This window comes from Suncus etruscus, chromosome 8 (assembly GCF_024139225.1).
Source record: "Suncus etruscus isolate mSunEtr1 chromosome 8, mSunEtr1.pri.cur, whole genome shotgun sequence".
Classification (NCBI taxonomy): Eukaryota; Metazoa; Chordata; class Mammalia; order Eulipotyphla; family Soricidae; genus Suncus; species Suncus etruscus.
The window spans coordinates 123,553,752-123,566,437 of NC_064855.1; the positions used below are offsets into that span (position 1 = coordinate 123,553,752).

Here is a 12,686-nt window from a genome sequence, read left to right on the forward strand (position 1 = left end):
TCTTTATTTGGCCAGTAAAACTTGACAATAAAGAAACAAGGGGTGATGAGTTTAGTTAGAGAAATAACTACATTTTGAACTGTCCTAATATTGAGAATGTATGAGGGAAATGTAGAGCCTGTTTAGGGTATAGGCGGGGGTTGGGGGGGGAGGAGGGAGATTTGGGACTTGGGTGATGGGAATGTTGCACTGGTGATGGGTGGTGTTCCTTTTATGACTGAAACCCAAACACAATCATGTATGTAATCAAGGTGTTTAAATAAAAAAAAAAATTAAAAAAAAAAAAAAAGAAAACACAGCAACTATCTATTATGGTGATCAATTATGCATTATGGCAGGAGGAAAATTTCAGGTTACTCAAAGAAATAAAAATTTAGATAATAAAAAAAAAAAAGAAAAAAAAAAGAAACAAGGGGGGAAGATCAGAGCAATAGTGCAGTGGTAGGGCGTTTGCCTTGCACACAGCTGACCCAGGATGGACCATGGTACAATCCCCAGCATCCCATAATGATTCCCCCAAGCCAGGAGCGATTTCTGAGCACATAGCTAGGAGTAACCCCTGAGCATCACTGAGTGTGGCCCAAAAAGCAAAAAGAAGGAGGAGGGGGGAGGAGGAAGAGGAGGAGGAAGAGGAATAAGAAGAGAAGAAGAAGAAGAAGAAGAAGAAGAAGAAGAAGAAGAAGAAGAAGAAGAAGAAGAAGAAGAAGAAGAAAAGGAAGAAGAGAAGAAGAAAGAAAGAAGAAGAAGGAGGAGGAGAAAGAAGAAGGAGAAGGAGGAGGAGGAGGAGGAGGAGGAGGAGGAGGAGAAGAAGAAGAAGAAGAAGAAGAAGAAGAAGAAGAAGAAGAAGAAGAAGAAGAAGAAGAAGAAGAAGAAGAAGAAGAAGAAGAAGAAGAAGAAGAAGAAGAAGAAGAAGAAGAAAATTAACAACAAGGGGCCTGAGCAATAGGGCGTTGGCCTTGAATGAGGCTGACCCAGGTCCGATCCCTGGCATCCCATAAGGGCCCTCAGGCCTGCCAGGAATTATTTCTGAGTGCAGAGCCAGGAGTAATCCCTGAGCACTGGGTGTGGCCAAAAAAATACAAAAAATACAAATAATAGAAAGAAAAAAAAAGAAAAACAATGTCTTGGGTGTTTTTAAACAAGTACTGGGAGCTCCTCCTTTGCCTCACTGCAAGGCTGTTTGTTCTTTTACACCAACATCGGCCACTGCTTCTTTCTGGGCCCAGGTGTGGGGCAGCCAAGTGAGCACCATGGTCCACTGCAGGCCTCAAGCTAAAAGCTGAGAACAGCTGTGCACTACTCACCCCACTGTATTTCCTCGGCCCCAGCAAGGACTGGAGAAGGGCTCGGGCCCAGCAGACATCCAGCATCATGGAGGCCAAGAATCAGCCCCAATCTTGGGCCATCGGGGCCTCCTCGGAAGGCAAAAGCAGGACAAGCACATCCTCACACCCAGAGCCAGGCCAGAATGCAGGGCCCAGCCGCTTCCCCAGAAACACTCACATCTGGCCACAGGCTCAAGGGCATTTGAGCACGGGGCCATTGGGAGTGATGGAGCTGGGCGATGCTGGAGGGCAAGGTGGGCACCTCGGGGTGCACTGTTCTGCCCGTCCACCCCTCTGGCTGCCCCCTGAGTCCTGAATGGACCCTGTGTTAGCATGGGCTCTGTGGAAGCCTTTGAAAAAGGCTTTTCTCCAAGGGGCATCTGCCTGCCTCCCACAGAGCTCTGGCCAGATCCAGGCGGCGTTGGGAAGAGAAACCAAGTCTGAACAGGCCAGGAGAAATGGGGCTAGGTGTGCAAGTGGTGTGAGCACACGCGTGTCTGTGCCGTGTGCGCATGTGTTCTGGAAACACATATGCTTGTGTGTGGCTTGAGTACAATGTGTGTGTGAGACGCATGTACACCCCACGTGCATGGGTGTTCTCGGGGATGGCTGGGATCTGGCCCCTGAGATGGTGAGTAGAGAGAGAGAAACAATGCTGTGTATGTGGGCACTATGCCAGTCTGTGAACGCCTGTGCCCATGTGAGAGTCTGGGTGTGGTCTGCGTGCCCAGAGTCCACTCTGCGCTATGTGCCCGTGTGTGCAAGTAATGTGGATTGGACATACATCTTTGTCCATATGTGTGCTGGTTATGTACCTTTGATCTTGCATGTGGCTTGTTGGGCATGTAGCTGTGTCCAAACAGGACTGAGCACGCACCTGTGATCATGTGTGTACATGTGATTATGTTGGGAGTGTATCTCTGTCCATGCATGTGATGTGTATGGTGTGTGCTGGGCGTGCACAGTGCCCGTGTGTTTGTCATATGCATGACATGCTGTGTGGTGGACATGTACCTGTGTTCACACATGTGGTAGGTACACCTGTGTTCATACATGGCTGGTTCCTGTGTTGCTAAGCGCATCCGTGTTCATGAAGTGTCGGGTGCACCTGTGTTCGTGCATGAGCTGGGTACTAAGCAGCACTTGTGTCCGTGTGTGTGTGTGTGTGCCCACGGGAGCAGCCAGCAGCCTTAGCTCTTCTGCGGCCCCTCGGTGGCCCATGACACTGTGCCCCCTCCCGGGACAGGGTCAAGCACCGAAGGCAGCCCTGCCCCGCGCAGCACACGTGTCTGGAAGCTGTGTGGGCCTGGGAGGGCTGGGCTGTGGGCACAGGGCCCTGGAAAGTGCTGCCTCACCCCTGCTCCAGTCAGCAGGCTTGGCAGGCAGGATTTGTGGAAAATAATCTTTTCCATTAATAGTCAGGTCGGTGGCCAGCACGGTGCGCTGGCGGGACCGCCCGAGACTTCATGTCTACAGCTTCCAAACATGGGCAAGGTGACCGCATGGAGCCCACAGGGGGACACCATGCAGCGGACACCTGTGGCCCCACCGGCTCAGCCCAGAGCCCAGGGCAAAGGGAGACACGGGGAAGGGAGATAAGGGGAGGGTGGGAGCCAGGAGAGCCACCCAGGGAGGTGCTGAGACTGTGCCCTGTGGGGTGACTGACCCTTGGGGGCGACTACTCCCTGTGAGATGTGACCGTCTCCTGAGCATGACTGTTTCCAGGGGAGCTGAAGGAGCTCTGCTGAGAGGGTGTGTGGTGTACCCTAAGACCCACCCATTTCTGGGAGGGGTCTGAACCGGATAGTAGGTGTAACTTTACCTGCAAGCCCCTCCCATTCCTGGGAGGGGTTTGGAAAAAGGTAGATAAGGCTGGGACCAAGGGAATTCGGCCCTTTTTTGCCTTTTGCCCTTTTGCCGTTTCTCTCTTGGCCCGGCTTGGTTTCCTGGCTTTTGGATCTTTGGGCCGCATGGAGCCCAAAGGGAAGATGGCTAACAGGAGATAAGATGCAGGGCTAGCAAAATATAGCTGAATGCTTAAAAGGTTGACATAGGCCACACACCTGTGGTGGCTAGGGCATGAATAAAGATAATTCTTTTTGAAGCCTGCCTGTGAGTGAGTCTTGATTACGCTGACTACCTGGGCCTGGAATCCGCCAGCTGGATGGGGATGAAGCCACGTGGTTGGGGCCTAAGCACAAAGGCCTCCATCCACCGCCATCCAGCCCCATTGTTAATTATTTTATGCAACAAATGGCGCTCCGAACTTTGACCTGAATCCTGGACCCAACAAAACAGCGAAAATGGTGATATTTCTGCTCTTCTGTTTCATTTTGGCTCTTTTCGGGTGCACTGAGCCCAAAACACTGGGCCACGTGCAGCCATGTTCAAACATGGCCGTGACCCCTTCTAGGGAAACAAGGGCAATTAAAACAAAAGAGGTGGAAGCTTGCATCACCTCCAGCCCAGGCCCAGGCCCAAAACTGAAACTTTGTTACAAGAAACAAAAACCTGGGCCTCTTCAAAGACTTATTAAAAGTCTAAATTGGAAACGGAGGAGAAAAAAGACTGTATTTAAAGTGGACTGATTTTCTGAAAATGACCTTTGGCTTGAATTTGGATTTCGACTTTGGAAATTTCGAACTGAACTTTTAGTTTAAATCACTTGGAACTCTGAACATCCAAAGTGCTCCCAGAGGGGAAAAAAGGCAGCGGTGAAGCCCCTGCGGCAAAAAGCTCCAAGCGGCAAGCTCCAAGCAGCTCGGCTCGGCTGGGATCTCGGCTGGAATCGGCTTGGCTGGGCTCAGCTTTGCCCGGAAAAGCGAAAAACCTGAAATCCTCGCTCCAGATCACAAACCGGCAGCGGAGCCTGGAACTACGGAAGAAAGCCACGTGGTAAGATCAGCGTGGGACAAAACATCTGAACTTTAAAAGTTTAAAGAAGCCACGTGGTGAGATCAACGTGGGACAAATTAATCATCTGAACTATGATTTTAGGTGTAGAAAATTAGTGGGTAGTAATATTTTACTCATAGTTGGTGATGGGATAAGTTTTACTTAGTAGTTAAAAAATAAAAATAAAAGGGAAGTCATTCAGTTTAGCTCATTTAAACATCTAATTTCTAACCACCTGCATCTTTGTCTTAAGTCATTTTCTTTATAATTTAAATGTGTTTTGTTGTCTTTCAGAGTTAATATTTTCAATTGCAAAATGTTTTACTGTGTATTTTAATGTACTTAGCCTGTTTTTAAAATGTATGTTATGCTTGTATGCTGAAGTACTTGTGTATAGAAAAAATATAGGAACAGTGAAGTTCCCCCAATATAGTTTAAAAGTATAAAAACATGTAAGTTCCGAAATAGTGCTTGGTAAAAAAGCATTAATAGAATTTTAGGTTACAGGTGTAAAGTATATTTTGCAAATGATATGTTTTTGAAAAGGGCTGGTATATTAATTTTCACTTTATTACGTTGGCGCATGAAAATATTTAAAAAAGGGGGAAATGTGGTGTACCCTAAGACCCACCCATTTCTGGGAGGGGTCTGAACCGGATAGTAGGTGTAACTTTACCTGCAAGCCCCTCCCATTCCTGGGAGGGGTTTGGAAAAAGGTAGATAAGGCTGGGACCAAGGGAATTCGGCCCTTTTTTGCCTTTTGCCCTTTTGCCGTTTCTCTCTTGGCCCGGCTTGGTTTCCTGGCTTTTGGATCTTTGGGCCGCATGGAGCCCAAAGGGAAGATGGCTAACAGGAGATAAGATGCAGGGCTAGCAAAATATAGCTGAATGCTTAAAAGGTTGACATAGGCCACACACCTGTGGTGGCTAGGGCATAAATAAAGATGATTCTTCCTGAAGCCTGCGTGTGAGTGAGTGATTTCACCTGGGCCTGGAACTTGCCAGCTGGATGGGGAATGAAGCCACGTGGCTGGGGCCTAAGCACAAAGGCCTCCATCCACCGCCATCCAGCACCATCGTTAATTATTTTATGCTACAAGGGTGCAGGAGACCCCAGAGACAGACAAGGGCCAGGAGGCTGAGCTGTCTCCCTCCCCAGAGCCAGTGCCCTATCTGCAGCCCCGTGTGACCCCGAGCAGGCTCACAACTGTGGCTGCAGAAATGAAGGGGTGGGGAGGGGTCGGGCGCTGCTGGGGCTGCGGGGAAGAGGGAAAGAAGCAAGTTCGGGCGCTTCACCCACGTGCTATACCTGCCTGCTTCACCCACGTGACCACCCACACGTTCGTCCACGTGGTTATCTACCCACTTCCTCCATTCACTCATCCACACACGCCACCCTGGCACCTCCTTTCGGGAAAGGGCCGCCGGGCCAGTGGCTGGAGGGTCCCGTGTGCTGTGACGCGAGCTGGGCTATGCAAGGACTCAGGGGCCAGAGGACTCTGCAGCCCCCTGGAAGCAGGCAGGATCCCCAGGGGCTCTGGGCACAGCCATTCTGGGCTCAGCAGCAAGAACCATTATCTGTAGTCCCTCCTGGGAACATCTAACCCAGCAGGCCCTTCACTGCAGAACACACATGATGCAGACACACAACAGGCTAGGGAGCCCTTCTGCTGTCCCCAAGATGCACTTCTTGACCCACAAAGACTCCAGGGCGGCTCTGACAGGACGGGTCTCCACCACAGCCCAGAAGTCAAGGGAAAGAACTGAAGACGCCCCTGTACCATCTACATCCACGACACTCAATGGTCACGTGGGGTGGGTGCCCACCCATAATCCCAGCTCCTCGGGGCTGCCCTGAGAGGAATGAGAACCAGGCCCCAGGCTGGGCAGTGGGCACGGGCAGGCCCGAAGCCGAGGACACTCACCTTCTGTCCCTTCACGCCTTGACAGTCACATTTCCCACAGCCGGAGCCAGCACAGCCATAAGCACCCTAAAGAGAAGGAAAAGACAAGTTAGACTGGGAGTACTGGGAGCCGAGAGCACACACCCACAGATCCAGACAGGAGGTGCAAACACTGGGAGCACTGGGGAATGGAGAATGCATCCCCCACCCCAGCCCTGGGACAGTGTCCAGACTCTGGGCTTCTCATTCAAGCCCACCCAAAGGCACCAAGAGAGACCGACAGACAGGCCACATTGTTGATTTAAAATATAAAATACAGGGGCCGGGGGGCCGGGCGGTGGCGCAAAGAGGTAAGGTGCCTGCCTTGCCTGCGCTAGCCTTGGACGGACCGCGGTTCGATCCCCCGGCGTCCCATAGGGTCCCCCAAGCCAGGAGCGACTTCTGAGCGCATAGCCAGGAGTAACCCCTGAGCGTTACCGGGTGTGGCCCAAAAACCAAAAAAAAAAAAAAAATACAGGGGCCGGAGCGATAGCACAACAGTTTGGCTTGCATGCGGCCAACACAGAACAGACCCTGGTTCAAATCCCAGCATTCCATATGTTCTCCTGTGCCTGCCAAGAGCAATTGCTGAGCACAGAACCAGGAGTAACTCCTGAGCGCCCCCAGGTGTGACCCCAAAACCATATATGTGTGTGTGCATATATGTATATATATATATATATATACATACACACATATATATGTGGTTTATATATAATATAAAATATATTGAGATCCACGTGTTAGGTAAAGCCGCCCCGGGCACCATGTTTCTAACCCCTCATGCAGACAGGACTGATGAAGAAGAACAGTAGCTAGCCAGGGAGAAATAATCCACAAGCAGTCAGTTAAAGTTTCATTGGAGTCACATTTTACATCAACACATGGGTCAGCCTTGTTCTTCCCCAGGGTCGAGAGCATGAGTGAGGTCCTGACAGTCCGGGGATCGGGGTGAGGGCTAAGGAGCCCCAATACTATCACCTGAATATCCCCAGATCAAGTGTAGCTGGGGTCAGATTGAGCTAAGCACTGTCAATGCCTTCCTTGCAAGTCACAGGGAGGGACACACCCTGTGGCCATAGCCGTAGGTGAAGCCTCAAAAAAAAAAAAAGAAAGTGAAGCCTCAGTCACAGACATCAACAGTGTGTGGAAGGTGGAGCGGGAGGGATTCAGGTGGGGCAGGAGGGATCCCAACCAGGCGGGAGGGATCCAGAAGGGTGAAGGGATCCCGACAAGGCAGAAGGGATCCGGGCAGGACAGGAGGGATTCTGGCGGGACAGGTAAGCTCCAGACAAGATAGGCACAGCCCAGACTCTGCTATCTTTTGGGAAGAGTGCTCAGAGACCCCACATGGTGAGCCTGACTGACTGGACAGGCCTCAGCCCGGGACAAGAGTTTCTGCCCTAAGCTGCTCTGTGACCAGCCCCGGAGCGCTGGGGATGGGCTTGATGGAGCTCAGGAGCCCATCCTGGGCCGCTCACGGCTGGGGTGGGGGAAGCCGAACTCCATGAGCTGCTTGCCTCTGTCCTCTGGGGCCAGGACAGCTGCCCCTCCAGACAGTGCCAGACGCGAGGGCAGCGGCCTGACTCACAGGGTGGGGCACCCAGCTGGGATCCCCGTGACCTTGCTTGCAGTCCGCCCCAGGAGACCGGGCCTGAATGTTCCGCCCGAGTTCCAGAAGGTCCACCCCAGTGCTCAGATCACACCACTGGACACTGGTCCAGGATACTGCAGCTCTGGGACAAGCCTCATCCAGGACTTTGGGGGAAGCACACAGCACCTGGGGGGCACAGGTACCCTGCAAAGACCCACCCACCAGGGCGGCAGGTTCCATGGGCAGGGCTGTGGACGGAGCTGGCCAGGGGCCTTGAGCTGCACCAGCCAGGGTCACCATCCTTCCCTGGTCAGGCCTGCAGCTCCCTCCAGCTCCTCCCCTTCGCCTAGGAGAATTTCCTTCCAGAATTTTCTGTGGCCCTACAAGGCCTCTCTGCAGGCCGGCAGCTGAGAACTTGCAGGCTTGGGGGAGTCTGGGAATGAAAAGCAGTTGGCCTGTGTCAGGCCACATCCCGGGTGGTCCTGCACTGGCGTGAGGCTGTTAGATGCTTCCTCCCCCCTCCCCCAATAACAAACTCGAACCCCAAACTGCCCACTACAAACTCAGTCCTGCCTCCATTCCCCTGGGAAGGTGCCTGGCTTTAGCATTTAGCAGCAGATCCTGTGCAGAAACCAGCCTTTAACCCCGACTCCCTGACTCCCCACTCCTGAGACCCACAGGGCTGTTTCAGTCTCACAGCCCCCGGTGTCCACTGTGGTGGCGTCCCTCCTAGGGGTCCCCATTTTCCTGCTGTGTACTGCAGTACTGGGCCACTGGACCCCTACAACAGTCCAGGCTTTCCTCCCATAGGTGCGAGCAGGGACGGGGGTGAGTTGCAGAAGAGCCAGCCCCATCTCTGTGGCTCCTTCAGACATGCCCAGCCACGCTACGGCAGTGCCAGGGAAGGAAGCAGGCAGGAGGGCAGCACTGCCACTTGAGGGGCCATTTCCGGCATTTCTCTGATCTAAGGACCAGGAGGGCATGTGGGGGTGGAGGGCGGCGGGCAGGAAGGGGAGGTCTGAGAGGGTGCCCCAGAGCAACACCAGATGTGTTGCGCACACGTGCGTGCGCGCGCGCGCGTGTGTGTGTGTGTGTGTGTGTGTGAACGAGAGCAAGAGAGAGAGCGAGAGAGAGAGAGAGAGAGAGCACACATTTTGGAATACACACATTTGGAACATGCATATGAGAAAGTGTGTGAGAGCAGGAGTTGAGAAAGAACGTGAGTTTGTGGAATGTGTGTGTGAGTGTGAGAGAAGGTGCATGAGAGCGTGAGTGTGTGGGCGTGCTAGAAAGAGTGAGCATAGGAGACAGAGCATGCGTAGAGGTGTGAGAAGGCATGAGAGAGTATGGTCAAATGTGAGAACATAAATACGTGTGAGAAAGCAAACATGTGCCAGGGCAAGCATAAAAGAGGGTGCGAGCGTGAATGTGTGAGAATGTATTGAGAAAGTGTGTGTTTGATGCGAGAGAATGAGCGTGCTATGAGACTTGATGCCAGAAAGAGTATGCATGAGAAAGCATGTGCGCCAGCACAAGCGTGGGTGAGGAATGTGTGGAAGTTGGCTTGTGTGAGAAAAAAGTGTGTGTGTGTGTGTGTGTGTGTGTGTGTGTGTGTGTGTGTGTGTACACGCACGCATGCTCGTACGCTCGCACGTGCTCACAGGTGCCTACTGCCAGGCAGGCACTCGGCAGCAGGAGACAGACTTTCCCGGCGCAGCTGGGGCCTCTTTGCGGGGAGCAGGCCTTCCATGCCGAGCCGAGCCCAGTCGAGCAGTTTTACGGGCCTCCCGGCCCACCAAATAGGGGCATGTGGCCGTGGGCCAAGTCCAAACAGCTTATCTTTCAAATTCCTTCCCACATGCTGCTGCTCTCACAGAGACAGAATAGTTGGGCAGTGACCCCACTCCCCAGCTTCCTGGTTGTCAGCTTCTGGGGAATCTTCTGGGTCACTGTCTGCCCCCAGGGCCGGCAGAGGAGATGAGGGGCAGGCAGTCCTGGGGCCCCAGGGGCAGCTGGGAGGGAGGGACCGGCCAGAGAAGCCTCCCTACAGGCCCAGACAGGCAGTCAGTCCTCCCCCTACAGTGGAACCAGCAGAGCCCCGGGGGTGCCAGCAAAGGGGGTTTGGATTCGATTCCCTTCTGCTTCATCAGCCAAAAGCACCCAAAGGCCTTTGTAGAGAAAGAGAACGGAGCGCAGAGATGGGGCCTCTTTTCTGAACTCTCCACCGTGACTGTGACCCGCAGAACTTCGAACCTTGGCTGACCGCTAGGAGGCTAGAGAACAGCTTCTCAGCACCCGGGGAACCCAGCCCCAAAGGAGAACCCCAAGTCTTCTGGCAGATGAGCCTGGGTTCCTCCAGATCCAAGGAGGTTTTCTGCTTGGGTGCAGGGTCCCCATGTCAGAGTTCATGAGGCCACGAGTCCAAGCAGTTCCTGAGGGCCACTATGGGCTTCTCCACCCCCACCCTACATCTCATAGTCCTCCCCATTCCACTGGGAGTTGGCCCCAAACCATGTGCTAGGTGTAGCCCTGAGCATCACCAGGTGTGGTCCCCAAACAAAAATGAGTAGTCTCAGCCTTTCAAGAAGGTTCTAGAACAGGAGTCTTAAACTCGAGGCCCTCCGTACATTTTGTGGCCCTGCCCTAGAGGAATCTTTTTTTTTGTTTTGTTTTGTTTTAGTTGTTTGGGTCACACTCCCCAATGTTCAAGGCTTACTACTGACTTTGCACTCAAGAATCACCCTGACTTTGCCTCCTGCGGCCCCCAGGTAAATTGAGTTCTAGAACATTCCACGGTGCCATCCAGTCTGGAAAGAGCAGGCAGCTGTATTCACAGAGGACCCCTGAGCAGGGCACAGACCTGAGGATCCCTGCAGGCACAGAACTTGTTTCTCTCGGGGCCAAAGGCAAGGAGGAGGAGGAGGCTGGGCCCGGGGATCCTTAGGGTCCGAAAATGCCTGAGTCACTGAGCTGCCTCCGTTTCCCCAGCTGCTCGGTCTGTGCAAAGGTGCCCTACCTTTCAGAATTCCCAAATGCCCCAAAATACCAAGCTCCAAAGGTATACAAGGCCCCAAAATCAGCAACAGGTAAATGCTGCCAGATGAAGGAGAGTCTCCCAAATCCAACACTGAACCTTGGTACCAGGGATCTCGGGCCCAGGAGTTAGAGGAGGCCGAACTTCAGGAAGACTGTACCCCCCCCATCTGCTCAGGGGCCCCAGGACCCCCTTCAGAGCTGCAGGAAGCAAGCAGCACATGGGATGTGGAAAGAATTAAATCCAGAAACCTAGAGTCAGAACAGCGCGAACACGGCCCCTCCCGCACTGCACTGAGCCTTCCAGAACCTTCCGGCTCTCATGCAAAACAACCCCGAGTGTTGATACATTCTTGGCAAAAAAAATAAAATAAAATAAAAACATGGGAAACACGCTGGGCTCAGGCCCCTCGTCCAGTGTGGGGGCGAGGCCCAGGGACACCCTACTGCCCCTCACCCCCTCCCAGCTGGGACCCACAAACTGTGGGTGGGGGGGGTCCGGTCCCCCTCCCCTTCTCTACCCTGTTCCTCTCCTCCCCTCTCCCCGCTCCCAACACTGGAGCTGGCTGCTGCCCACGGCCCCTCCCCTGCCTGCTGAAGGCACAGCTGCAGGCAGATGTGATGGGGGCCGTGTGGGACAGAGATGGGCTGGGGGTGTGGTTCTCCCACGGGTTCTGCTGACACACACGCTCGTACACACATACACTCATATTCAACATACTCTACGCTCATACACACATACCCAGACATAGGCATGCTCATACATACATACTAGATACTCTCATACAGACATAGACTTACAAACACTCTCCTACACACATGTTCACACATACATGCATACTTATACACTCTCATCTGCACCCATACTCATACACACTACCAACTCCCATTCTTCATAGGCTCCACTCTCATACCACATGCTTACACACGCAAGCGTGCTCAGATACACGCATCATGCACTCTCATATACACATACACTCACATGGCCATATATCCTACACTCATACACACACACACACTTTCGGTCACAGACACATGTAGCTGGTCACCTTAAGCACACGCCCCATCTTACCATCCAAGCACACTCCCTGTTGTCACCCCCTCTCACGTCTTACCCGATGGGCTGGCCCTGAGCCCACTCCTTCCTCTCCACTAAGATCCTCTAAGATCTCCTCTAAGTATTCTTCATCTAAGTCTCACTCTCCCACCTCCGACCCCCAGAGGGGGTTCCTCTCCCGAAGCGGCTGGTGGCCACTGCTTGGTGAGTGCTGCCTCCCTGAGATCCAACCTCACCAGGGACTTTGACGTCCAACGAATCTGACCTCACCAGTGGCTTCCATGTCCAGGGACTCTGACCTCACCGGTGACTTCGACATCTCGGGATCTGACCTCACCCGCCTCATTTACATACGCAATACTCATATTTTTTGGGTTACACCTCATTTGACCTAAAACAAAGTTGATCCCTGGCTTCTTTGTATCTGCTTGTTTCCAACTTGGTTTCACCCAAAACCAAGATGGCTTACTTGTAAACCTGGGTGGATTTACTCCCCGACCCAGGAGTGATCTCTGTACTCAATAAAAACTGCAGTGTGGCAGGCAGAGATCTCCAGACTAGGTAGAAGACTGCCAGACTGCACGTATTTCACCCTCAGACTGGTCTGGATTGTTTCTTGTGCCACCCGAATTTCGACTCGCTCACACTGAGGCTGGAGATAGTGTGGGGGGTAATTTCAAAATAGTCACATGTACACTTACTCTACACCCATGTATGCACATGAGTCGCATACACACAGTCACATACACACATGCTCATCTACGCAAACGAAAACACACAGACACACGCATACCCAAATACTCCTACGAGTACATGTTCTTACATGTACTCACACACATA

General features: G+C 52.7%; 1 protein-coding gene across 1 annotated transcript in view; it reads right to left on the reverse strand.

Annotated features, from left to right (window-relative positions):
• Positions 1–12,686, reverse strand: part of COL4A1 (collagen type IV alpha 1 chain) — a 71,007-nt gene that overhangs the window by 30,684 nt on the left and 27,637 nt on the right. The window contains exon 2 of the mRNA XM_049778092.1: positions 6,145–6,210. Coding sequence (XP_049634049.1) covers positions 6,145–6,210 — 66 coding nt within the window. The remainder of the gene's footprint in view (positions 1–6,144; positions 6,211–12,686) is intronic.